Raw genomic sequence first — 23,555 nt, 5'->3', positions numbered from 1 at the left:
TACTATCTTTTGATCCGATCTTGATCAATTTCTCTATTTCTGACTTTCTTTCTTGTAATACCCCCAATGATGGACTCTTACCGCGGATCGCGTCCCTTATAGCGATCAACTTCAATTGATTGTATACTTCCTTCTTCGGCGTTTTCAATAATTGGATAATAGGAGGTTCCTTTCGATCAACAACTACACCTGTGGCTTGTACGATCGATATTATGACATCTAATTGTAGATCCGCATATTTCAATGGAAATGCCTGTCAGCTGAATGTCAGTGATCTTTATTTGAATATTTGAAGAACAACTACCCACGTTCATTACGTCACAAACCATTCTGACTTCTTTTTCTGAAAGTACACTTCCGAAGTGGGACGTCAAAGCTGAGACGCTTACTATTTTCGATACGACGAGTTTCAATAACTAGGACTTGAGTCAGAACAAACTTCGGTAATTAAGATGACAATCATACTAGATTTAATAAGCGTGACGATATTGATCGCCGTTGGAGCGATTCCGACGCGATCTTTGAATCAAATAGGCTGTTAGAATCTTGACGGACTTTGAATCCGACGCTTGTTGAGCAACTCAGGGGAGATAGCTCTGTCGGAGTCTCAAATCCCGCGATGATCGCGTCGACAGCTTCACTTATGTCATGCTTGCAATCCCGCAGGTTATCCAGAAGGTGATATGGCTTTCCATTTAGTCTATCCTGTGTTTCCCATAGTGTGACTAGAAAATCGAAGAATCCCCATGCGTTTTCATCTACTACAACATCATCACCCTCACGTTCGCCTTGCAATCTAAGTGTCTGCCAGATCGACTGACAATCGTCAATTTCAGCCGCACCTTTAGCTAACTTTGTCGTTAGTCCAACTTGTCCATCTCTCGGCTGTCTGTGTTGTCTATAAGAAGGTAGGGCGTTTACGATGAACTCTAAATGATCTTTTTGTTCATCTTCAATAAATTTAGTATCTGCTTGCATTTCTAGCAATCTGTGTAACAACTTTAGTGCAGACTTCGCCATCTTCTCGTCTGTTAGACTTGAGTGATCTCTCTTCTCAAATTCATTTGCTGACTTCTTCTTTGATGATCTACCACGTAACTTCCTATTCACCAGTCTTTCTGTTTCTTCCTGCGTAGGTCTTCGAGCTAAGGCCAGGTATACGAATTGCTGGATATAATGTCTGTTGTCGTTACGAAAATGTATTAGAGAGTACATCATCATCACTCACTCTGATGGTACGTATCCAGGACATCGTATAAACTCAAAGTTGTTCAATCCTAAATCATCTATTATTCTTAGTAGACCGCTATAAAATATACAAACACGCACAGCTACCCTCTTCTAAACTAATTGACGCGAATTGCAGCCAAATATGAGGCATTCTTTCATCCCTCCGCGTCGTCACTGAGGTCATAGTTGATAGTAAGAAATGAATAAATAAATAAATAAATCATTAATGGTATCTATAAGAACATTACATAATAAATTAATAATTATTAGTCGTTAACGCTTTGATAAAGGTGATGGAGGTGGCTGCGAACTATTATCGTCGTCGATACCACCTTTAGATATAGATGTTGAAGGTGAATGTCCAGCTCTTGAATTCACACTGCCAGATCTAGAGCTTCTGTAGGCAGGCCCCGCACCTACACTAGATGCAACCATCATAGGTAAGACTGATAGTGCATCTAAATGGTTATGCTTCGCTGATAAAGGTGATGTGCTATTATTATCAGGAGTTGTTGTTCCGGAATTTGACCTTGAATGTGAATATAATGTCTCCGATAATTGTTGGATTGGATGTCTAACAATTCTTCTAGACTTCTGAACAAACGATGATCCTCTTATACGACCACCACGGAGGATTGAAAGTATTTGCAATGAATCGTAAACTGGATCTTCTCCTTTCCTTGATGGTTTATTCTTAGAGATTGGAAGAGCATTTGGATCTGGGAATGCACCCCATTTGATGAGTCTTCTTTCAATTGGTTCATCTGGTATGAATCTGAACAATGCACCAACAATTAACGAACAAAATCCGCAAATTATTGAAATTGCCCAATCACGTCCACCTATCCTCGTTACTGAGAATGCTGCACCACCAACAAAGACAATGAGAACTTGTCCACCGACCATAATACAAAACATGATCATGAACCACCAGTTTCTGTGGATACCTTCAAAGACATTGAGTTTATTGTCTAATCTACGACAATTGATCTGGTTGAATATTTGACACCAAACGAAGGCGTTAAAAACTAATGTCTTCAATTGACTACCTTGAGCGCTATACTCAGCTTCCTCTTCATCATTGGAGTAATCCATTCTGTAACCGAGTATCTGTCTACCAGCGAAATGTAATACGAAAACGACAGCTGTCTTGTATAATGATTGTGAAGTGATGACTTTCAACATATTCGCGTTGATGATTGGTGATCCAGGTGTTTCAGGTTTACGGTCAAGTACTGTTGGAGTTGCTGGATCAGTCGCTAAAGCCAATGCTGCAAACGTATCCATAATCAAATTAACCCAGAGCAATTGAACAGCCGATAAAACAGATTCTTCTGAATCTGATGCGATAGCTGTAACGAAGACAATAATTATGGCTGTTACGTTGACGGATAATTGAAATTGCAAGAACTTCTTGACAGAGTCGTTGACACATCTACCCCACATGATAGCTGAAACAATTGAAGCAAACTATAGCAAAGTTAGATTGTTTTAGTCACAATTAATAAACCCACGTTGTCATCCATGAGGATAATTGAAGATGCTTCTTTTGCTACTTCCGTACCAGCGATACCCATTGAGAAACCGACGTTAGCAGCTTTGAGGGCTGGTGCATCATTGGTACCATCACCAGTTACACCAACAGTTTCTGAATGAGCGTTCCTCAAAGTTTGTACTAACAATTTCTTGTCGTCTGGTGATGATCTAGCGAGAACTTGAAGATTTTGTACGACATTAATACGATCGTGTTCATCAAGTTGTCTAAATTCAGTACCTTCCATGACAATACCCCCCTCTGTCAAAATACCACATTGTTTTGCGATAGATTGAGCAGTTAAGACATTGTCACCAGTGCACATTTTTACTTTGACACCAGCATTCTGAGCACGCTTGACGGCGTTTGATACACCAGGTCTGAGAGGATCTTCAATAGCAGTAATACCAATTAAAGTCAAATCCTTAGCCAATGAATCATATTCAACATCTCCAGTCTCGTCGAAAGATGCTTTACTTGGTGGCCATTCCTGGAAATCTTTATAACAGAGAGCGATAGTACGTAACGATTGATTTGCGTAAAACTTGATAGTTTCATCGATACTAGCACGTTCGCCTTCCTCGATAGCATGACAAGGAACTTCATCTGACTTAGCTTCATCGAGTGACACAACCTGGTTGGTAAGGCTTGTAAGAACCTCTGATGCACCTTTGACAAATAATCTATAATGACCTTCATTTACTTTGACCACAACACCCATAGCTTTACGTGTACTCGAGAAAGGTATCATCTGTACGATTTCAGCAGATTCACGAACCGATCTCCAATCATCCCAATCTTGCTCTTTAGCAAAACGTAATAATGCAGTTTCAGTTTTTGAACCAACAAATTCAATCTGATCAGTTTCCTTGTTTTTGTCTTCAAAAGCAGTTGAATTGATCGCTATGCTATCGAATAACAATTTACGTAAGGGACCTTGCACATGATTTGAGAGGTCATTTGAGTCAATTGTAAAGTTGCCATGTGGATATTTCTCATCATTGTTCAGTTCATCTGCATTTGATCTAGATGAGTTTTCATCCAGGCGAGTGACGAATTTAGCTTTGATACCGATAGTACCTGCAACAACACTCATTACATTTTGTGTAACTAGAGAATCGTTAGAAATGTGCGAAGAAATTAGACGTTTTACCCACGAGTTCCTGTTTTGTCTGTACAAACAGCAGTAGCATTTGCCATTGTTTCGCAAGATGCTAAAAGACGAACGAGAAGATTTGCCTTTGTCATACGCTTTGTCGCGAAAGCAAGTGCAAGAGTGACAGCCAGCGGAAGACCTTCAGGTACGGCAACAACGATAAGGGTGACTGCTATAATAAGTACTTCTATAAAGTTTTGTCCTTTTTCACGAGGAGTCCTGTAATTCAATTAGATTGTGCTAGTTTTGGAGAAAATTTCATACCTATCTGGCTGCCTCTTCAAATTAACGAAAAATTTGATCATGAGAGCGATAAACAAGAGTAAACCAGCAACTGAAGCAATTTTGGCTATTAACTCGGCCAAATCATTAAGCTTAGTTTGAAGAGGAGTTCCCTCATCCTCTTCTTCGTTGAGACTTGCGAGAATGCGACCATTGTAGGATTGAAGTCCGACGGCAACGATAACCATCTCACCGACACCTTCAGTAATTTTAGATCCTGACAATAAGAAACAGTCCTTCTTCAAATTCTTGCTTTTATCATGTAGACTAAGACTATCGAGATATTCAGAGTATTCATCGAAAGTGACTTTTTTAATAGCATCCGATTCACCTGTTGCAGCTGATTCATCCGCCTTGAGATTATGACCTCGCAAGAAAACACCATCAACGGGAAGGATATCTCCTGTCTCTATCTGAAGGATATCACCAACTAGAAGGTTTTTTATGTTGATATATTGTTCATTACCATCTCTTTTAACTTTTACTTCTCTATCATCTTTCTTCTGGTTCAATTTCATGAATTGAAGTTCCTTTTGATAATCATTTATACTACCGACTAAAACGACGATGAGGATAGCGATAAGAATAGCAACACCCTCAACCCATTCAACTTGAGGTTCAGTACAATAAGCGTCATAACGGCCCGTCGCTTCGTTGAAACATCTGACTTCTGGAGGTGGGAAATCGACAGCCTGATAGATACCTAAAGCTAGAGCGACGATAGCAGCGACGATAAGGAGTTGTAATAGTTTGTCTTCCATTGCCATCCACATTAACTGGAAGAAGTTCTTTGTGTCTTTGGGTGGAATTTCATTCTTATCGTAGACACGGTGCCTTTCAAGACCATTCGCTTGATTTGCAGGACCAGCTCTACCTTCAGGAGGGCCATCGGGTTCAATTTTGCCATCTAATGAATATGCTTCACCGCAGAGACCGTCCTTTGGATGGGTGCCTAAGCCGGATGTGAGACCTTCGATGCCACCGAGGTCGTCTCTGAGAGTTTCGAATTGCTTGTAGCCCACACAATCTGATAGTGTGTGTGGCTGAAACTTAAAAGCGCCTAGATTGTTAATATGCCGTGGCTCTAGAGGTTTTTTTGACTTCTTCGACTTTTTCTCATCCTTGCCTTTTCTATCAGAGGTTGATGTAGGAGACGAAGGCTCTGTGTGATCTCTAAATGGATCTCTACTCGTTGACGTCGTGTCGATCCGTGGGACCGTCAGCGAGTCTGAGTTACGATGGTTACTAAAGTTTGGCTGATTATTCGTAGGGGACTCCTGTATATTTATCTTGGGGAGATCCATTTCATCAGCGTTTAAGATAAAGAAAGAATTATCTTAATACTCTATTAGGAATAATGCATCTTCCTTGGAACTTTCCAATCACACCAAGCAATACGAGACTAAAGTCGGCTGTGTCATGAGGAATAATTAAAAATACTATTCTTCTATTCTTTTATTCTCTAGTTCATAAGAGTACAATTTCGTTTAAATTCACAACGTAGTTGAGGCCGTCAATCGTGAGAAGGAGCTGCTTCAACTTATATCTTCCCGCTTTGCTCATGTTCAGTGCTATATTCACATTCACCGTATCATGGGCGCTCACGTCAGCCGTAAATTCCCTCACAGGCACCATCATTCCTTCTATTCTACTCTGACGTTAGCCTTTCTCAATGGAATTTAGAATAATCGAGACTTACTCATCCCTTAACTGTAATTTACTTTCGACGTTTCTATAAATCGAATTGTTGAATAAGCTGATATCAACGCTTATCCTCAGTTCTGGATTTTGCTCGAAATCGTGGTTTATCGGAGAAGGCGTGTACGTGTTGACTATTATCGGCATATCGTAGACACTATACCGGCTCTTCGTCAATTCGGATAGCGCCCTTTCCCTATCTCTAACTTTGGAAGCATACATCACGCTTTTAATGTTCTTCGATTGCTTCACCTTCTCGCCTATCCTCCTCGTGAGACCCTCTCTTGCCCCTAAGACTAACCCTGACACGAGCGCGTGTCCCACTCTGTCGCCCATTTTCCAACAGACAACAACGTCTCCTTCATTAGCCTCAAATAGCGGGAATAAATGCGACTGGACATTCCACGGAATACTTTTGAACTCGTAACCAAATGTCATCTGACGGAGGTATCGTCGAGCACTCATCATCATATGAAACAATCCAGTTTGACTTGTAGGTATATACTTCTTACTGTGTGTGAGATGTGAACTGATAACGTTTACCGGAGGTGGATAATTCTCTGTTATATTATCACCTTGTAAGTATTCAGCCATCTTATCAATCATATAAGTTTGTGTTTGAAGACTATCCTCCACGTTGAAATCCTCGGTAAACTCTACTTTGAACTCTTGCTTAGCAATATCTTCAAACGCGAGATTCATATCTTTCATCTCACCGATACACTTCCATGCAGGTGAAACAAAGGACACTTGAGTAATTTCAATTTGAGAATCTGGAACGACATTTTCAATCTCCAACGACAGATCATAGCTTCCGATCTGCATTTTGCTAGGCTGAGCAGCTAGTTTGACTTCCACAACTGGTCTGATATCTACAACATGTAACAATCTGTTAACTTTGTGATGATTTTCATGACTCTTTTCAGGCTTGTCAGTAATTGACGTTGTAATTATGTAGACACACCTTTTGTTTGTATACCACGATTAAATGCAGTGCTTTCTTGCCGACATTATCACCTCTGAGTAAAACCGGGATAGAGTGTGTATAGCCTGGTTTCAAGTCTTTACCAATATCATAAGGAGCGCTAGATCGTAAGGTATTCTCTATACGCGACTGTTCTGTGCTTGTTTCTAACGATTGTTTGTATACATCTTTAGTAAATTTAGCAAGTCAACACCATTGTTTTGGAGAATCTACCCACCTTGCGCGTTGCTGATGTTCTCGTCAACGCCCAGGGCCACGAATGATTGTTCATTCACAACCACACGCACATCATCAACGTCAACTTTCCCAATATTCTGTATATTGATATGAGCGAGATATCCCTCACCGAGTCCCATCCTTTGAGGGAAACATTCTAAATTAGTGAGCAATCTTGGTGTTGGCTCATTAACTCTAACCTCGAGTGAGAGATCAGGTGCATAGAATCTTCCCATTCTATGCTCCTTAGTGTTGTTCAACCTAGCACCATTTCTCTGGAGTGATTCTGTAACTTTGCAGATATTGTCTATCATAAAATCCACTTTATTGAGTTTCACAGTGGAAGCTGAGGATACTGAACACTTAAAAACGACTTCGTTAATTTCCAAAGCACCTAATTCTAGGTCCTTATTGAGACATTCAATATTTGCTTCGCCTTCAAATTCCAATTGGAAATTATTAATAAGTATACCAGCATTGAAAGGATTACGTGCAACGAGAACAGCATGGAATACCTCATCAATGTCGATATCTATTCTATCATCTATTTTTTCACTACTAGTTTTGAGTTCTTTTTCAAGCGTGTCAAAAATACGTTCAGATTTTTTATTTGTATAAACGTGTGCGTGTGGATCTCTGATATAAGTCATACCCTTGTCAAATACCTCGAGTGGGAAGGTAACCTTTGGATTCTCGTCTTTCCTTAGACAATCACGCCAATCATCGAGTAATCTCTGATCACCACCATAACGCAGCGATTTGGTGATGAGTATCGGCGCATCTTCTTCATTTGCCAATCTACCAAGTGCTTGGTTGAGGAATGGGAAGCGATCTGTATCGCAATTCTCGTAACAACGTCTTGCAAGTGCATGCTTACCATGAGATTCATACACAGTTGCAGCTTGAGCAAAATACAAACAAGCCTTACGTTTGTAAGGTTTCATATGGTTCTTGTATGCATTCGCAGCTTGCTCGAGCATTATGGCAGACGACAAACCATTACCTGTTGAGGCAGCCTTAATAAATGATGATGGTATTACCAAACCAGATGAACCCCTCGCTCTGAAAGACTCTATGTAGAGTAAAGTGGCACGAATCATCTGAGCCCTATCGGTTGCATTTTTTGTCGTAAACCACGTCAGACTCGCTTCATCGAGGTATTGTACGGTAGTGTCGAGAGTAGAAGTTGGTGAGTGTGGAGACAACAAATGAGAAAGTCCTAACATCTTATTCGCAGAAGCCATATAAAGATATGCCTCTGGTTCTTCCGCCGTATCCCGTCGAAGTTGGTTGTACACTTGCGCTGAGAGTTTGTAATCTCTGATCATGAAAGCGAAATCTGCTAGTCTTCTAAAAGTAGCTTCGTGAGTAGTAGATGGGTATCTAAGGCGTTATCAGAAGGAGTCATTTTCGAAGAATAAACTAACATTTTCTCTGAGCTCACGAATGATGCCACTGGTGCACTACTATTGATAGCCCTAGATGGCGCCTGCTGAGCAGCCCATTTCCTCGAAACACCAAAAGAAGAAAACAGCTTATTTGTAAATCCCTTCCTGTTAGTAACAAACTACCAAAGGTTAGCTTAGATAGCAAAACATATCGCACCCACCAATTGATTCCAATCGCGTGCACATTTCTCCATCCAAGGAATAAGTGACTGTACTACCATCTCGCGCACAAAAGCGCGTATGACAGTTAAATCAGACGCATCCAAACTGTGTGCTCGAGAGTGACCATATGTCTTGGTAACAGTCTCATCAACTTCCTTCTCCTCTTTCGATTGCTTTGAGTTGATAATGAGTAATGCACAATGTATGCCGTGTGCCCTTTTGGCTTTTTCGAGTAAATTCCTTGCATGATCCATATCACCATCATTCGCATCGTGTACGAGAACGTAATATCTTAGAACATAGTTTGGCGTGGCACTCATATAGGCTCTCTTAGCATATGCATCTGGGAATGAAACCTCCTGAGCTAACCTAGCTAATTCTGATACCGGATCTGCATGTTTAGTTGTAGTTGCCAATATGAATGCAACTGGATGCTGGAAAGTACAGTATGGCACTAAAGCGTGGTGTTTGAGTATACCAGAAAGGAAGTTCTCGTAAATATTGTCTGAATTCGTTGAAACGGTTGCATCACCAGCTGATTTCTCAACGACCTTGTGTAGTTCTTCAGTTGAGCTATCCAATTCAGCTAATTCATTGAAACGTAAATGGAAAGATGGTGCGTGATGTGTCTCCAACTGGCTCGTTCGCAACGGTACATTGTGCAATACGTCGAATGGACTGAGGAGTTCTGACAAGTTATTTATTGAATTTGTATCACCTAGTAGCTCATTCACGCCCTTATCCGTTAATATTGATAGTAGGGGACTGAAGTATCGATGGATCTTCTGGAAGTCACCCATGATGGTGAATGTTGGTGATAAAGAAGCTACCTCATAGAATTCTTACGCATTAGTCTTCTGTATTTATATCACTTGATCACTTATCAGTTATTAAAGCGTGTATTATCACAACAGGTAATCACAAAAGAACACGCGAGAAGAATCAGGTCTAACAAATATAAATAACAAACAGCAACCAATCAGCCTAAAACAGATTGAAAACGAGCATCCTCACCGAGTACTCTACGGACATCGGCTTCTGGGATGTTAAGGATGAGCATGCGTTCAGCGTCGCTACCTTTATTGAGACCCGTGTTAGATGCACCGGGTTCGTGAGCTAGCACGATCCTAGTCGCAGCCAAAGCCGACAATATTGCATACTGATCAGTCTTACTGAGGGCTATAGGTGGATTGTACGGTATGATTTGAGCGCTAAGTTTAGAATGGAGGTTGGATACATCACCCCATTTACATTCACCAGTACCCATACCAGCGGCTATTGCACAACGCATCGTCGAGACTAGCATTATCTTTGCACTGAGACTGAGACTGGACATCAGTCTACTCAATGGAGAGAGTGACATCGCTTTGAGTGTCTGTTGTACATGACTTGTTTTCACGGGAAGTGTGACCGTACGTTCGAGTGTTTGTCTGCAGACTTCGAGCATTCTTCGAGCATCACCCTGCACAGAGGCTGTTTTAGCAGCTGCAATTTTAACAGCATCCTCATCAAAAATCCCTCTGGTATCTTCGTCCGTGAGATGCGTGTAGTCTTTGCCATCAGCCAAGCTAACCGCGTAGCGGAGTCTTGACTGCACAATCTCGATAAGTTGCATACGATCGTATGGCGCAAAGTTAATACGCTCCATACCAAGTCTACTCTTGACTTTTCCTCTCAATACACGCTCAGGAAGATCCATAGTGTTTGCAACAGCGATAACAATCAGCTTTGATCGTGGCATGTTCGGCCAGTTGAAGAAATTGTAAACCTCGCTTTGCTTGTTGGTGACCATCTGATCGAGCTCATCCATTAGTAAGACGCATGCTTCATCATTGCTTCCTTTCGCGTAGTAGTTCTCTAATGCATTGAGCGCAGCTTTTGGTGAAAGACTCATCTGGTCCCCTTTAAGACCGTCCCAAAGAATCGGGTAAGCTCTTGCTGGTTCAGAAACCCTAAGACCATTGATCTCCACGTACTTGAATGGCGTAATTTCCTAAACTTTTAGTCAACTATAATCATTGTACAGGGAGAAGCGCACCATATTGTTAGATCTTTCTATCAATCCCCTAATAACAGAGTGTACTGTTGCTGTTTTACCTGTTCCAGGAGTACCAGAAATGTCTACCACTGGTCAGATCGACTTAGAGTTCCTAGATCGGAACTCACAAACACAACCACCTTGTCCATCCTCTAGGAGACTCTCTATGCAGCCCTCAATCATCAGGTATTCATCTTCACGACAAGGGAGGTATCCAGGTGTAGCACCTACGTGCAGTAGTGCACGCGAAAGAGAGCGCGCATCCTTATCTGTGGTATCATTCAGACTTTCAATAGCCGGTGCAGGTAATGGTTTGACACTACGAAGATCATTAGTTAGCGATGTAATGTATGGCCAACTTACGCTTTAGCTGCGCGCCTATGTAGTTCATAACGCTTAGCGTTAGGTGTACGTGGGGGTTTCGCAGATCGTGATCTCCTTTTAGGTCTTTCTTCATCACTTGAAGGTTCATCGACCTCCATAACGTCTTCTTCGTCAGATTTATCAGCCTCAACATCATCATCTTCTTCGCTGTCACTTCCGCTATAATCAGACATTCTACGTTCTTCATCACTGTCTTTCTCGGTACTGCTGCTACCACTAGTCATACTCTCTGCATCTTCCTCCATTTTTACTGATATTGGGTCTTTCTCGTCGCTACTATTATCGCTGTTGGTACTACTATTCTCCAACTTCACTGCTCCCTTCGTTACCGAGCGTTCTCTATTCTTTTCAGCAAGGGCAGGTCTTCCCACTCTCCGTGAAACCTGATTCTGGGTGTGTTTCTTTTTAGTTTCAGATTTCCTTGGTCTTCCTGGCTTTCGTGGTATCTTATCATTATTGTTTGTTTTCCTAACTTTGTCACTCTTCGGCGGTGGAGTTGCTCTACTATTCGTCTGCTTCACTGAATTCCTCCTTGATCGCCTAATAGGTGGCTTCTCATCTGACATTTCATCATCAGAATCAGCGCGTAATTTAACCATTGAATCAGTTGCTGCTAAATTATTTGGTAATTCTATATCAACAATTTCATTTTTCTTCACTGGTGTACTTTCTTCTGTTCTATTACGCGTCGATCTTCTCATAACGCGTCTTGATAGTAGAGATGCTAAACGGTGAATTTCTTAATAAAAAATAAATTTCGTTTTACAACACGTAAAAGAGAATAAAGAGTAAAAATAAAAGTTGCTGTCAAAACTTCTTAAAATACTAAACCTTAACCGAGAAAGTTGATATTCTATGCTGTTGTTGATGTTGCTCGAACGCCTTCCCAAGTAACTTTAGTAGAATAGGATTCGACACTGAATGAAACTCTCTCATTTAGTCCGATACATGATGGCTTTGGTGTTGCTGTATGAGAATCGTATGGAGAAGATTGCAAACATGTGCGTTTGCATTTTCTCTCGTCATCATCATCCGAAACAGCTTGATCTTGAGTATTCGTGGCTGGTCCCTTTTGCTTTTCAACTAATGTGCGCAAGAATGCAACCCAACGCTTCCAAGTTGATTCAGAAACACACAATTCGTAGTTAATTAGGATCAGAAATGCCCTCTCATTCGAGGATATTTCATTAGCTGTCAAACCCGACATTCTCGACCATGCGCGATTACTGTAATTTCTCTCGGATAAGTACTTGTTGGCTAAGATAAGTGATGATAAGAATGTCCTTCTACCACAAAGTAGACTGTCCTGACAGGTTACAACTTGACCACCGCAGAGCAACTGAGCTGCCTCAACTCTACGTGATCTAACCTTATCTCTTATCTTGAACAAGTAAAAAAGCGCGACTTGGAGTGTATGTGATGAAGTTTTCGATCTACGAAGGGTTTCCCTAATGTAATCTTTCAACGGCAACTGAGAGTCCTCAATCGTTCTAGGGTATGGATCCTCTGGCAGAGGACATTTCCAGATGGCTTCAATAGTGAAAACAGATGTGTCTAACGAGGAAAACCCCACTTCAATTATCTGTTTAACAAAGGAAAAGGAAACTCACCGATAAGACCGTCAGCATAGGATTTCCTTTCTACGCTACCAATGTCGTCGGAACTAGCAGCTGAGAAGCTGCCTCTTGAACTATCTGAGGCTTGCGAGGATGATCTACAGCGTTTTGTGCCTCTAATGGAGGATGAGGTTGGTGGAGTAGGCAGAGGGGCTGCAACAGGAGCCTTTGGTGCATCTAGTGATAAAGTTTGTAGTTTTGGGAGATTATCAATTGAGCTGTTAGAGTATGAAGTCGGCGAGGTGTTATATTGAGAAGGAAGTGACTGCTTTGAGGATGTGGATGAACTTTCTGGTGAAGAATCATAGCGCCAGTTGTTAATAGGAGAATTTTGTATCATTTTTAAGATTCCTAGCTTAAAGTATGACTTAGATATGAGTCAGTAAAAAGCGAGGGCAAAATCGAGAGATATAAACCGAATTAGAAAGCTGCTGATGCAGCTTGAATTGAGTACATTGTAGCAGTGTAGATTGGTGTATAACTGATGTTTTAAGTCTGTGGCGAATACGCTCTGATAACGGCTAATATGCTATTAAAATATAAACTTCTAGAGTGATCTATCTTGACGCTTAGCTGCTGTTTTCTGCGCTTTTTCTTAATCTTGATGGTGATGGGGAGATGTACCGTGAGGGTCAGATTAGATTGCTATAGTGAAATTTTTGAGTTGAAGTAAGAGATGCAGGTAGATTTTGAATGTAGAATATAGCATGTATCCTACCATCAAATCAGTACTATTTATCTCTCGAGAAATTGTGACTGCGTTGCCGTGACTGTTCTGATAACTTACCACCAAGATTAAGTTCACAAGAATACTCAGAATGGTTTATAGATCCCCTGAACCGACTACTGGTATCAAATCTGATGGATTCGCTCCTCACAGGTTAATCAGAACAGAGCAGGTGAACCATGACGTTAAGAGATTCACTTTTGCACTCCAGTCAGAAGACGCCTACTGTGGATTAAACGTCAATGCGATCACTATGCTTAGATGGCACAAGCCAGGCAACAAATCAGCTTACTTGCGCCCGTACACACCAACTTCAGAGGTCACCCGTAAGGGTGAAATTGAATTCACTATCAAAAGATATGAAGGTGGTAAAATGACACCACATTTACACTCATTACAAGTTGGAGATACCGTAGAAATGGGAAAGCAGATCCAAAAGATCGAATACGTTCCAAATCAATGGGATCATGTCGTATTGATCGGTGGTGGATCAGGTGAGTGTTATCTATCATTTATATTACTCCCCTTATTCTCGTCATACAGGAATTACACCACTTTACCAGCAACTCTTGCACTCTCTCCCAGATACGTCAGATAAGACAAAATTCACACTCATCTACGGCAACAAAACACCAGCAGACATTCTCTTGAAGAAGGAGTTCGATGAGTTTGAAAAGAACTACAAAGATCGCTTCACAATGGTATACACCGTAGATCAAGCTGATGACAGCTGGAAAGGACTTACTGGTTTCGTTACAAAGGACTTGATCGCTCAATATGCGCCATCAAAGGACTCCAATGTCAAAATACTTGTCTGTGGTCCACCTGGCCAAATGAAAGCTGTTTCCGGCACAAAGGCAGAAGACGGCTCACAAGGTGAAGTCGAAGGCGCACTTGCAGAACTCGGTTACGGTACTGACAAGGTATTCAAATTCTAAATGCCTTATAGATATGTATGCATACAATTATGTTCATTATGACGTAGTCTAATCCTTTTTGTGCTCTCCCTTTTCTCCTAATGCTCTTTCACCTATTTCACCACCACCGAGATCTTCCGCTGAGAGCTTTTCAAGATCTGCTAGTGTAGGTCCTGGTTGTTCGGTATCCTTGGCTTCTCTGGCATCTTGGGCTTTCTCGTGGGGTGATATTCCAGATGTAGGTTCTTCTAGCACACTGCCGGCTATACTTGTGAGATGAATTTGACTCATCTAGTGTAAACCTACCTTTGAGTGATTCAACGAATTTGTCTTTGTTAGCGTTGCATCTGAGATAGTTAAGTACAAAGTCATTTTATGGCACGATACTCACAATCTTGCTGTGTTTCTGAATACTCCTCTGTTCAACATCTTGAGAGTATGTGATGAAGATGACAATGACGTACATCTCCACAACATTTTGGAAGTTCAGAATAAATTAAAACAAACAACGGAGATGTGTGCGTTTATTGTTTCGTTGCTTATAAATTTGCTGATATTAAATTTGTCTTTCAACTCTAGAAAAGTGCATTCTCTTTGTTTGAACTAAAAATTGCGTTCCTGCGCAAATCTCATTGTTCTCATTGTGTTCAAATTAAAACGAGCATTTAAACTCCTTCGTGCTTAGCCATCAATAGTTCTTTCACACACGTTAGACGCTGGCTCGTCCTAGCAACTTACACACTCGGGCTGACATTCATTCAATTATGTTTTGCGAAGGTCCTATCCGCTTTTTTCTTAACTTTGTGCGCTTAAGCACAATATGCATGCTGGTCATGGTAGCTGTCACCCAACTTATAGAAACATCACAACAATCGAAGCATACTCAGGTATGGGTGAACGATTTGTCGGGTACAAATAACTATGTCGACGGGTACGGCACACCTACGCATTTCTTTGGTCCAGTTTGGAGTCTTTTCTCCCATTTGGCTATTTTCGTTCAGTGTTTCATACTCGTTGTTGCTGAGATTAGGGACAATGTTTATGATAATCACATACCACTTATTGGAAGCAACTATGGTTTGTTATTCCCTTCATTGTGGCAGTTTAGCTTGGTATTTACTGGTTTGTCACATCATCATTATCGCAAATCCGCTTTGGTGAGCTTATACGCGTTAGCTATCCTAGCATGCATCAATTTGTTACTAGGTGGGTGTCAGCTTCACTTCAGAGGTTATGATTAAACATGCTTCAGGTTTGGTTGGAATCAGAGTCAAGCATGCGAGAAGTCTCTGCACTGTGGAAGCATGGTGTAGTGTTCTTCCACCTCCCTTCTCATGGATCGTTCAGATGATATCAAAGTGCACTCAGTCGAGAAGAGTATCACAGGAGATGCGAGACAAGACGCGCTGGTCATTCCTAAGTGCATCTGCAGCTTCCGACAATAGCACATCGAGAAAGGGAAGTATTGTCAAGACGATGGAAAAGGTGTACGACAGGTACAGCATGCGCAACGAGCCATTTAGAAGTAGTGAGACGCCTCTTCCTCGCTATTCTGACGAGAAGCACAACCATAGTCGCGAAGATAGTGCTGAAAAAGCGTCACTCTCATCAAAGCGTTCGGTCGTGAGTCAAGAATGTCTAAAAAAGTACGTACTAACTTGCATTAGAAATTCAGTGAAAGACCTTCTAGCGTCATACCATCATAAATTCTTACTACGCCAACATAATCATAGAAATATATCATCATTGACATTTTATTTATTTAACATTCGTTAATTTCTGATTTTACAATCCCATTTGTGAAGTTTCCTTAACAAGACCTGCGATACCAGAACCACCTGAGTTGATATCCCAGATGACAATCTTTCCATCTCTACCAGCAGTAGAAACGTGTGTAATGTTACCAGGAACACCTGCAAATGGTCGAACTGATGTAATGGTGTTTTGATGAACAGTTGTAAGAACGGTATCACCAGCTCCAACACCAGTAACACCGCCTGTGGCACCCATACTATCAGCCGCTTTGAAGGCATTGAAAGCGGTGTTGTTGAGTCTACCAGCTACGCTTGCCTTGTTCGATTGACTAGCTCCTGTCGCGTCATCGAGCGATTTTACGAATTCCCAGCTGTTGTTATTGATAAGACGATACAGCATTGGTTGGCAATCATGTCCAGCTGCAATAAGACTGTCTTCAGTGAGGAAGGTAACAGAAGTGTGAGGGAGTGAAGCCAGACGGACATTGAATACAGATGGTGGGTTGTCGACACCAGTTGGGTATATAATACTAAGGTTGGAATCATGACTGACGAAAGCGATAGCATTGCCAGATGGAGTGAAGCTTACTGAGTGTATCCATCCACTAGCAGGTGATGCATATTCACCGCAGATGGTATTGAATGGGAGACGCTCACCCCAAACACTTGGGGCAGGTTTCGAATCGACGTCCTTAATGTAAGCTGAGAAGACTCTTGCTCTTGAATCCGCTGAACCTGCGACCAACAAGACGTTGTTTGGGTGCCAATCGAGTGACAAAACGGTCGATCTTAATGGTTTCTTGATATGTTTAGCTACCCACCAATCAGACTCAGGATCAAATGAGCAGACGGCGATAGCACGTGCACCTGATGCGACTGCGAACTTGTTCTCGAGTGGAGACCATCTAACGAAAGTTGCTGATCTGTTGATACGCAAGAGAACCAAGGTAGGCTTCCACTGCCCGGCTTGGAATGTCCAGACGTATGCGTTACGGTCTTGTGAGCAAGTGACGATTCTGTTTGATTGCGGTGCCCAGTCAACGCTGGTGATCAGTTTGTCGTGCTCTTTCAACTCAGCGGAGAGTGTCCAGGTATTTGCACTCTTCTGGTAGATTTGCAATACGTTTGAATTTGGACAGACGGCGAGTTCTAAGATTGTGAGCTGTACTGTATCTCAAATCGGGCGCTCGAGGACCTACGAGATCTGTCTGCGTTGAATGCGTAAGCTGTAACAGGTACAGCGAAATCGATTGGGAGAACTTCTGGTTTTGACATTTTATTTCTGAGGACTAACAGTCTACTCTTGGTTGTATGAGACTGAGATATCTTGGAGAACGTCCACGAGGAATAAAAAAATAAAAATGGCGTCGAGAGCAGCTAGAATAGCCCTCAGTTATCCATCTAGGCAGTTTACAACCTCTGCAGTAGCTCACCTCCCACCAAAGAAGGGCCAAAGTGGGTATAGGCACTTTTACAGCGATAACACTCTAAATACAAATTTATAGCTATTAAAAAGACTGCAAACAGCTTCACAAAGAAGAACAAAGGCGGTAATAAACTTAAAACTGAAGTGAGTCTCTAGAAACCTTCTTCTTCCCTTTTGACTGGTCGTTTTATAGGCAGTATCACACTCTGGACGTTATGAAAAGTTACAGGCTACACCTCCAGATCTCTCTTTCATGCCTGAATTCCTTCCTGAGCGTATAACTGATAAGTCAATCGGCACACCTTTTAGATTCACAAAGGATGCACTCAACATCACAAAGTTCACGGGAATACCACCAACCTTAGCCAGAGAATTTGCTACTGAGAGAGAAGCACATACTGTTATACGCAAATCCTCAATCAATGCTATCAATAAGCTCGATAGCGCTAGTAAAACATCCAGCAAGGATAACAGATACGTATTACATGGTAAAATTGGTAGTGGAAGATCAATAAGCTTGTTGCAAAGTGTTATTTATGCCCAACAATCAAATTGGTTGGTGTTCTACATTCCAAAGTCTCAGCACCTCGTTGATAGCAGTTATGCATATAATCCTCCATCAGAGAGTGGTGGTATTTGGACTCAACCATCACTTTCCGCAGAAATTCTCAGAATTTTTGCTGAAACTAACAAAGAGAAATTGAATGACGTAAAAATTTCGCAAGATTACGATCAATTTAAGGCTGGTGATAAGATCTATGATCTTTGTATACATGCTACCAAATATGAAAACAAAGCTGTTGAAACATTCGACGTTGTTATGAACGAATTGTCAAAGCAGACAGCCCACCCGGTTTTATTAGCCATGGATTCAATTCAAGCGATGTATCAACCAACACTCTATAAAGATCAACACTTTAACAAATTACACCCATACGAGTTATCAGTAACTGCCAAGATATTAGATTTCTTGAGCGGTAGACAGCAATTCAACAGGGGTGCAATCCTTGGAGCTACATCAAGCACACCAACTACTATGCAAATACCATCCCTGTTGTTGGCTCAACTTGGTTTGCAACCTGAGAAGCCAATTAATCCGTTTGAGAAATGGAACACAAAACACCTCAACAATGCAAACGGATTGAAGTTGATTGAAATGGAAGAACTCACATTCGCTGAAGCAGTTGGTGTATTCGAATCGTTTGGTAAATCCTTAGGTATTTCAAACCCAATGTCTGATGAACTTCTCTTATCCAAGTTCACGGAGTCTGGTGGTTCACCTAAAGCATTCACAAGAAGTTTGAGGGATTCACTTGAATAAAACTATTTATAGACTACCGATGTAAAGAAAAAGTTAAATATAATTTCAACCTTTGATTTCTTACTATCTTGTGTGATACCATGAAGAGTACGAGTACTTCTGACGTAGAAGGTATAGCTAAGAAGGTATCAACTGGTGTGAATGAGAATGGTGATAAAAGCATAGACGAAAATAAAGAAAAGAGTCCCCATAAAAGCTACGATGGTAAGAAAATGATGGAATGGTTTATAGCAGGAGGTGCAAGCGGTGTAGCTTCACGTACGGCAGTTAGTCCCATAGAGAGGTAAATAGTTTATCTATATTCAAATCCCTAACTTACTCTATCTAGATTGAAGATACTTCAGTAAGTTTAATCGCCGATCTAAGCGACAATGATCTCATATCTACGTATTATAGGCAAGTACAAAGCTTTAGTAAAGCAGAATACACGGGATTATGGTCCAGCTTGAAAAAGATGTACAAAGAGGAAGGCTTTAAGGGTTTTATGAGAGGTAATGGTATAAATTGCCTGAGAATAGCTCCCTATAGCGCTGTACAATTCTCTACATACGAATTTCTTAAAATTGTGCGTAATTTACTTATAACATATCATAATCGATAACAAATGTAGTTATTCGCCGGTGACTCAAATCGTCCATTAGAAAATTGGCAGAAACTTGCAGCTGGCGCTTTAGCAGGTATAAATTCTGTCGCTACTACATACCCACTCGATCTCGTACGGTCTAGGTTATCAATCGCTACCGCAAGTTTAGGGGTGGAATCATCTAGGCAAGATGCAAAATTGAGTATGTGGGCTATGGGTAAGAAAGTATACAGAGAGGAAGGTGGTTATAGAGGTCTATATAGGGGTTTAGTGCCCACTAGCGTGGGTGTAGCTCCATATGTCGCTATAAACTTTGCAACATACGAGATGCTCAAGAGCTATATACCTATAGATGGCTCTAAATGGTTGGCATTAGTTATTGGTGCAATGTCAGGTACCGTTTCTCAAACCCTAACGTGAGTTTTATTTTGATCTATATTGATAGTGTGTTGATAAAAGGTAGCTATCCTTGCGACGTTCTTAGACGGAAAATGCAAGTTAATGGTATACGCTCAGATGCATTGGGACCAAAATACAATGGATCTATCGACGCAATAAAGCAGATAGTTAGAGCAGAAGGGTATGTGTGATTGTTCTACTGGTCTACTCAAAGCTAATAGACGTACCAGATTCAAGGGCCTATATAGAGGAATAGTAGCTAACTGGATGAAGGGTAAGTGTCTGTCATCTTCATGAAAATTTTCTAACCAAAATACAAAACAGTCGCACCCTCAATCGGTGTCAGTTTCTACACATACGAGTTAGTAAAAGAGCTGCTAGAACCAATAGAATATATATAGAATTATCTAATTGTATGCTTCTTTACAGTGTTCATCGATGAACGATAACAGTAAAATCTACATATGTTAGTTGAGAGTCTTCTTATTAATGAGAGCGACCTAAATAAATATAGCCAACCTTAGTTGGAGCACAAACGATGAAGATCTCGCTCGTGTGAGTTGGATCTAGAAGGTAATACACACGTTCTCATTGAGTGATACTACAGGCGTTTAGTCCATTTGGGCAGATAAGCGACTACATTGTCATGAAAGACAGACAAACGGGTAGATCCAGAGGTTTTGGTTTTGTTACCTACGCAAACGACAGGGAAGCGTCTAGTGCACTAGAGAGTATGAATGAAGTTGAGCTTGTGAGCGCTTTCTTAAAATATAATCCTGTTTGACATATTACAACTAGGACGGCAGGAGAATACGCGTCAATTACGCACACGCCCGGTCATCACCAAGAAGATAGTAAGCTAGTTGGAATCTATTAGCTAGGACGACAGAGTGTATCGGCTATATCTTGGAGTTTGCGAATTGCTATATAATGTACTTGTATAATCTGTATGCATATCACTCACTGAGATGTCCGAGGCCGAGTGGAATAATATTTATAATAGGCTGTTTGATAGAGTGATTAATAGAATCTAGATATATTAATTACCATATAAATACATTATAGACGCTCTAGACACCTACTCACTCTATATCTTGAACGACGATGGCATTTTTACCAACAGGAAAGCCATCAAAGAGTAAATTACTACCTAAACTTGAAATACCAAAGCTCGAGAATGCACCCGGTATGAGCTACCAAATGGACAATCAACAAAAGCCCAGCCTATCACTCGCCATACCCTCGGATACATCGTCATCCTCAGCACCTTCTTCTTCAACAGTAGATAATGATAGAACTGTCTATGTATCCGGTAGAACTCCGTCAGCACCACCACGTCCGCCAAAACCACAAGATTTGGATTTGTCGAATAGTGATATCCAAGAGAGTGATCTGATCATTATAGACAAATTGGGTGAAGGTGCAGGTGGATCAGTAGTTAAAGTCAAGCATAAATCTTCTGGTTTGATTATGGCCAAGAAATCAATGTCGACTTCACCAGATCCAGCTATCCACAAACAATTATTACGTGAATTACAATTCCTTAAACAATGTCAACATGAAACTATTATAAAATATTACGGCGCATTCCTCACAAATGAGAATACTGAAGTTGATGTTTGCATGGAGTACGCAGAAGGTGGTAGTCTTGATAGGATATACAAGCATATCCGTCGGAGGCAAGGTAGAACTGGTGAGAAACCTCTAGGAAATATTGCTGGTAGTGTGAGTTTTCTTCTTGGCCGAGTACAGTCGCTCATGTAATTAGGTTCTCCGAGGATTAGAATACCTTCATAGTATGAAAATTATCCACAGAGGTGAGGTATATCATATAACGAAGTTCCATTATTGACATATAACAGATATAAAACCATCTAATATAGTTATAACGCGAAATGGTCAAGTGAAACTCTGTGATTTCGGTGTTAGTGGTGTCTTAGAAGGAAGCGTAGCAGAGACATTCACTGGAACACAATTTTATATGGCTGTGGGTTTCACGTCTTACTAAAAGCCGTATCTAACGTGCAAACAGCCTGAAAGAATGGACGCTAAGGGTCAAGGTTATAGAGTAAACTCCGACGTCTGGTCATTGGGATTAACTTTACTAGAAGTTGCTCTGAATAGATACCCATATCAAGAAGTCAATGAAGAACCAGTTGGTCCAATAGAATTGATTAACATGATAACACTATCAAAACCACCTGAGTTATCAGATGAACCTGAAATTGGACTTAAATGGTCATCCGGTATAAAAGGATTTATAAAGAAGTGTCTTGATAGGGATCCATCTACTAGGCCATCACCATCTGAGTTATTACAAGACAACTGGGTGAAAAAGACTTGCTACAAATTCCCAGCTGATCGTCTATCAGTATGGCTTGCACAGGTTTGGGAATGGGAGATGCCAAGTATACCAAGGCAAGCAAAGCCAATCAAAAGAAGGCAACCATTGCCCCACCAAATACAACAGCCGGTAAGACAACAACAACCTCATAAAGTACAATCACAACAGCAACAACAACAACAACAAACATTTTACAATCTTAACTACAATTAAAATTGCATTGTAATCATCAATCATTTATATATTTTAAATATTTGAAAATTCATATGTAATATATATACACATCCTTCTAAGATTAATTACAAGGATGTAGAATAGTTTGATTACCACATCCTCTCATCACTTAGGTGTAGATAGTTTATAACGTTGAAGAATACTCGCGTAAGCACTCTTCAGACTGTATATTGGGAGCTATGATACATGATTCAAGCCACTAAGAGAGTTATAATACGAGTATTCTAACAAATAAGCCACGTTGCTAAGATGTAACGGTAATTGGAGAAGGAATGTATCAGACAGATCAAAATTTCATGTATGAAGTAGGGCAACGTCAATCCTAAACTCTTTAATACTGCATGCTGATGATATTTGTAATTATAGACTAATTTGGCATTTTTGAATGCCAAATTGTAGGTTTATTTTTTTATTGGCGAGTTCAGACATGCACAAACAGAATGACATCAAGGGAATATTTCTAATGGCGAATTTAAATTTTCGAAAGGATTCTCAAATTTGTTAAATGAACATATGTATTATTGCTAAATTATGAACCTCTATAGGTTGTATAACTTGCTGGCGTGATAAGCAAAGGAATCTAAAGGTGTATATTAGATTAAACTTTTTATAGAGTCTAAACCCACATGATAATGTTCACTCTCGTCGTAAATCTCAAAATGTACCTTTAAGAAAGCGAATAAGTTTTGAGACAAGGTTGTAGGAAAATAACTCACGTCGATAATTGGATGAAATGGTCTTATACCTTGCTTCTCCCAGTATTCACCAGTATGAAATCTCAGCTGGTACTTGCCTTTTGATAATGAGCGATTAGGTATGATATCCTCGCAACGTCCTTTCTCGTTTGTCGTACTGTATACTAGTTTTTAGATGGTATCTAGTATCACCGAACAGCTCACCTCTTGTAGTCGTCGTTTTCTTGTCCGGTGAATAGCTCAATTGCTACATCTCTAGCTGGTCTACCTGAGCTGGTGTCTAGAACTTAAGTACAACTAATCAGCATTACTCTTTTAGATCAAACGCATAACCTACTATGTGTTGTTACCTGGCTGTTGACGCTCATGATGGATTTAAGTTAAGAGCCTATCTCCGATGAAGATG

At 40.7% G+C, this 23,555-nt stretch overlaps 15 protein-coding genes across 15 annotated transcripts; 6 read left to right on the top strand and 9 right to left on the bottom strand.

Annotated features, from left to right (window-relative positions):
• Positions 1-459: 459 nt before the first annotated feature.
• WALSEDRAFT_27026 (hypothetical protein) lies at positions 460-1,381 on the bottom strand (the record flags this gene model as incomplete). Its single annotated transcript, XM_006956130.1, has 3 exons — positions 460-1,180; positions 1,229-1,286; positions 1,330-1,381. The coding sequence occupies 3 exons, from the start codon at positions 1,379-1,381 to the stop codon at positions 460-462; spliced, it is 831 nt and encodes a 276-aa protein (XP_006956192.1).
• Positions 1,382-1,499: 118 nt separating this feature from the next.
• NCA-2_31041 (calcium-translocating P-type ATPase) lies at positions 1,500-5,515 on the bottom strand. The gene is made up of 4 exons (XM_006956129.1): positions 4,185-5,515; positions 3,922-4,139; positions 2,745-3,874; positions 1,500-2,700 (listed from the first exon to the last, which is right to left on the bottom strand). The coding sequence occupies exons 1-4, from the start codon at positions 4,388-4,390 to the stop codon at positions 1,504-1,506; spliced, it is 2,751 nt and encodes a 916-aa protein (XP_006956191.1). The 5' UTR covers positions 4,391-5,515; the 3' UTR covers positions 1,500-1,503.
• A 154-nt stretch (positions 5,516-5,669) lies between these two features.
• WALSEDRAFT_27024 (hypothetical protein) lies at positions 5,670-9,511 on the bottom strand (the record flags this gene model as incomplete). The annotated part of the gene is made up of 6 exons (XM_006956128.1): positions 5,670-5,850; positions 5,902-6,818; positions 6,865-7,052; positions 7,103-8,484; positions 8,529-8,668; positions 8,711-9,511. The coding sequence occupies 6 exons, from the start codon at positions 9,509-9,511 to the stop codon at positions 5,670-5,672; spliced, it is 3,609 nt and encodes a 1,202-aa protein (XP_006956190.1).
• A 179-nt stretch (positions 9,512-9,690) lies between these two features.
• On the bottom strand, positions 9,691-11,732 carry WALSEDRAFT_49940 (P-loop containing nucleoside triphosphate hydrolase protein; the record flags this gene model as incomplete). The annotated part of the gene is made up of 4 exons (XM_006956127.1): positions 9,691-10,704; positions 10,750-10,832; positions 10,878-11,068; positions 11,113-11,732. 4 exons carry the CDS (start codon positions 11,730-11,732, stop codon positions 9,691-9,693), a joined length of 1,908 nt encoding a protein of 635 aa, XP_006956189.1.
• Positions 11,733-11,866: 134 nt separating this feature from the next.
• On the bottom strand, positions 11,867-13,363 carry WALSEDRAFT_59242 (hypothetical protein). Its single transcript, XM_006956125.1, has one exon. The coding sequence runs from the start codon at positions 13,087-13,089 to the stop codon at positions 12,712-12,714; it is 378 nt and encodes a 125-aa protein (XP_006956187.1). The 5' UTR covers positions 13,090-13,363; the 3' UTR covers positions 11,867-12,711.
• On the bottom strand, positions 11,888-13,040 carry WALSEDRAFT_31038 (hypothetical protein). The gene has a single exon (XM_006956126.1). It carries the CDS (start codon positions 12,338-12,340, stop codon positions 11,987-11,989), a length of 354 nt encoding a protein of 117 aa, XP_006956188.1. The 5' UTR covers positions 12,341-13,040; the 3' UTR covers positions 11,888-11,986.
• A 30-nt stretch (positions 13,364-13,393) lies between the features above and the next one.
• On the bottom strand, positions 13,394-14,838 carry WALSEDRAFT_59241 (hypothetical protein). The gene is made up of 4 exons (XM_006956123.1): positions 14,785-14,838; positions 14,700-14,740; positions 14,029-14,656; positions 13,394-13,971 (listed from the first exon to the last, which is right to left on the bottom strand). Exons 1-3 carry the CDS (start codon positions 14,820-14,822, stop codon positions 14,463-14,465), a joined length of 273 nt encoding a protein of 90 aa, XP_006956185.1. The 5' UTR covers positions 14,823-14,838; the 3' UTR covers positions 13,394-13,971; positions 14,029-14,462.
• WALSEDRAFT_62181 (ferredoxin reductase-like protein) lies at positions 13,568-14,414 on the top strand (the record flags this gene model as incomplete). The annotated part of the gene is made up of 2 exons (XM_006956124.1): positions 13,568-13,970; positions 14,020-14,414. The coding sequence occupies 2 exons, from the start codon at positions 13,568-13,570 to the stop codon at positions 14,412-14,414; spliced, it is 798 nt and encodes a 265-aa protein (XP_006956186.1).
• Positions 14,839-15,108: 270 nt separating the features above from the next.
• Positions 15,109-17,437, top strand: WALSEDRAFT_56118 (hypothetical protein). Its single transcript, XM_006956122.1, has 4 exons — positions 15,109-15,599; positions 15,646-16,016; positions 16,061-17,296; positions 17,347-17,437. Exons 1-3 carry the CDS (start codon positions 15,158-15,160, stop codon positions 16,097-16,099), a joined length of 852 nt encoding a protein of 283 aa, XP_006956184.1. The 5' UTR covers positions 15,109-15,157; the 3' UTR covers positions 16,100-17,296; positions 17,347-17,437.
• WALSEDRAFT_42666 (structural constituent of cytoskeleton) lies at positions 16,105-17,460 on the bottom strand. The gene is made up of 2 exons (XM_006956121.1): positions 17,347-17,460; positions 16,105-17,296 (listed from the first exon to the last, which is right to left on the bottom strand). Exons 1-2 carry the CDS (start codon positions 17,420-17,422, stop codon positions 16,179-16,181), a joined length of 1,194 nt encoding a protein of 397 aa, XP_006956183.1. The 5' UTR covers positions 17,423-17,460; the 3' UTR covers positions 16,105-16,178.
• Positions 17,461-17,476: 16 nt separating this feature from the next.
• WALSEDRAFT_56116 (hypothetical protein) lies at positions 17,477-18,921 on the top strand. The gene is made up of 3 exons (XM_006956120.1): positions 17,477-17,602; positions 17,653-17,717; positions 17,767-18,921. The coding sequence occupies exons 1-3, from the start codon at positions 17,509-17,511 to the stop codon at positions 18,892-18,894; spliced, it is 1,287 nt and encodes a 428-aa protein (XP_006956182.1). The 5' UTR covers positions 17,477-17,508; the 3' UTR covers positions 18,895-18,921.
• A 43-nt stretch (positions 18,922-18,964) lies between these two features.
• WALSEDRAFT_59238 (mitochondrial carrier) lies at positions 18,965-20,328 on the top strand. Its single transcript, XM_006956119.1, has 7 exons — positions 18,965-19,177; positions 19,223-19,237; positions 19,291-19,459; positions 19,505-19,893; positions 19,941-20,057; positions 20,107-20,150; positions 20,201-20,328. Exons 1-7 carry the CDS (start codon positions 18,975-18,977, stop codon positions 20,275-20,277), a joined length of 1,014 nt encoding a protein of 337 aa, XP_006956181.1. The 5' UTR covers positions 18,965-18,974; the 3' UTR covers positions 20,278-20,328.
• WALSEDRAFT_67167 (hypothetical protein) lies at positions 20,315-20,821 on the top strand (the record flags this gene model as incomplete). The annotated part of the gene is made up of 4 exons (XM_006956118.1): positions 20,315-20,342; positions 20,391-20,431; positions 20,484-20,627; positions 20,675-20,821. 4 exons carry the CDS (start codon positions 20,315-20,317, stop codon positions 20,729-20,731), a joined length of 270 nt encoding a protein of 89 aa, XP_006956180.1. The 3' UTR covers positions 20,732-20,821.
• Positions 20,822-21,076: 255 nt separating this feature from the next.
• On the top strand, positions 21,077-22,433 carry WALSEDRAFT_14707 (Pkinase-domain-containing protein; the record flags this gene model as incomplete). The annotated part of the gene is made up of 4 exons (XM_006956076.1): positions 21,077-21,601; positions 21,645-21,693; positions 21,739-21,863; positions 21,909-22,433. 4 exons carry the CDS (start codon positions 21,077-21,079, stop codon positions 22,431-22,433), a joined length of 1,224 nt encoding a protein of 407 aa, XP_006956138.1.
• A 475-nt stretch (positions 22,434-22,908) lies between these two features.
• Positions 22,909-23,517, bottom strand: WALSEDRAFT_67165 (putative transthyretin-like protein precursor; the record flags this gene model as incomplete). The annotated part of the gene is made up of 5 exons (XM_006956117.1): positions 22,909-23,034; positions 23,081-23,119; positions 23,171-23,306; positions 23,354-23,435; positions 23,487-23,517. The coding sequence occupies 5 exons, from the start codon at positions 23,515-23,517 to the stop codon at positions 22,984-22,986; spliced, it is 339 nt and encodes a 112-aa protein (XP_006956179.1). The 3' UTR covers positions 22,909-22,983.
• Positions 23,518-23,555: the final 38 nt, after the last annotated feature.

This window comes from Wallemia mellicola (assembly GCF_000263375.1).
Source record: "Wallemia mellicola CBS 633.66 unplaced genomic scaffold WALSEscaffold_2, whole genome shotgun sequence".
Classification (NCBI taxonomy): domain Eukaryota; kingdom Fungi; phylum Basidiomycota; class Wallemiomycetes; order Wallemiales; family Wallemiaceae; genus Wallemia; species Wallemia mellicola.
This window is presented reverse-complemented; position numbering and strand designations above follow the sequence as displayed.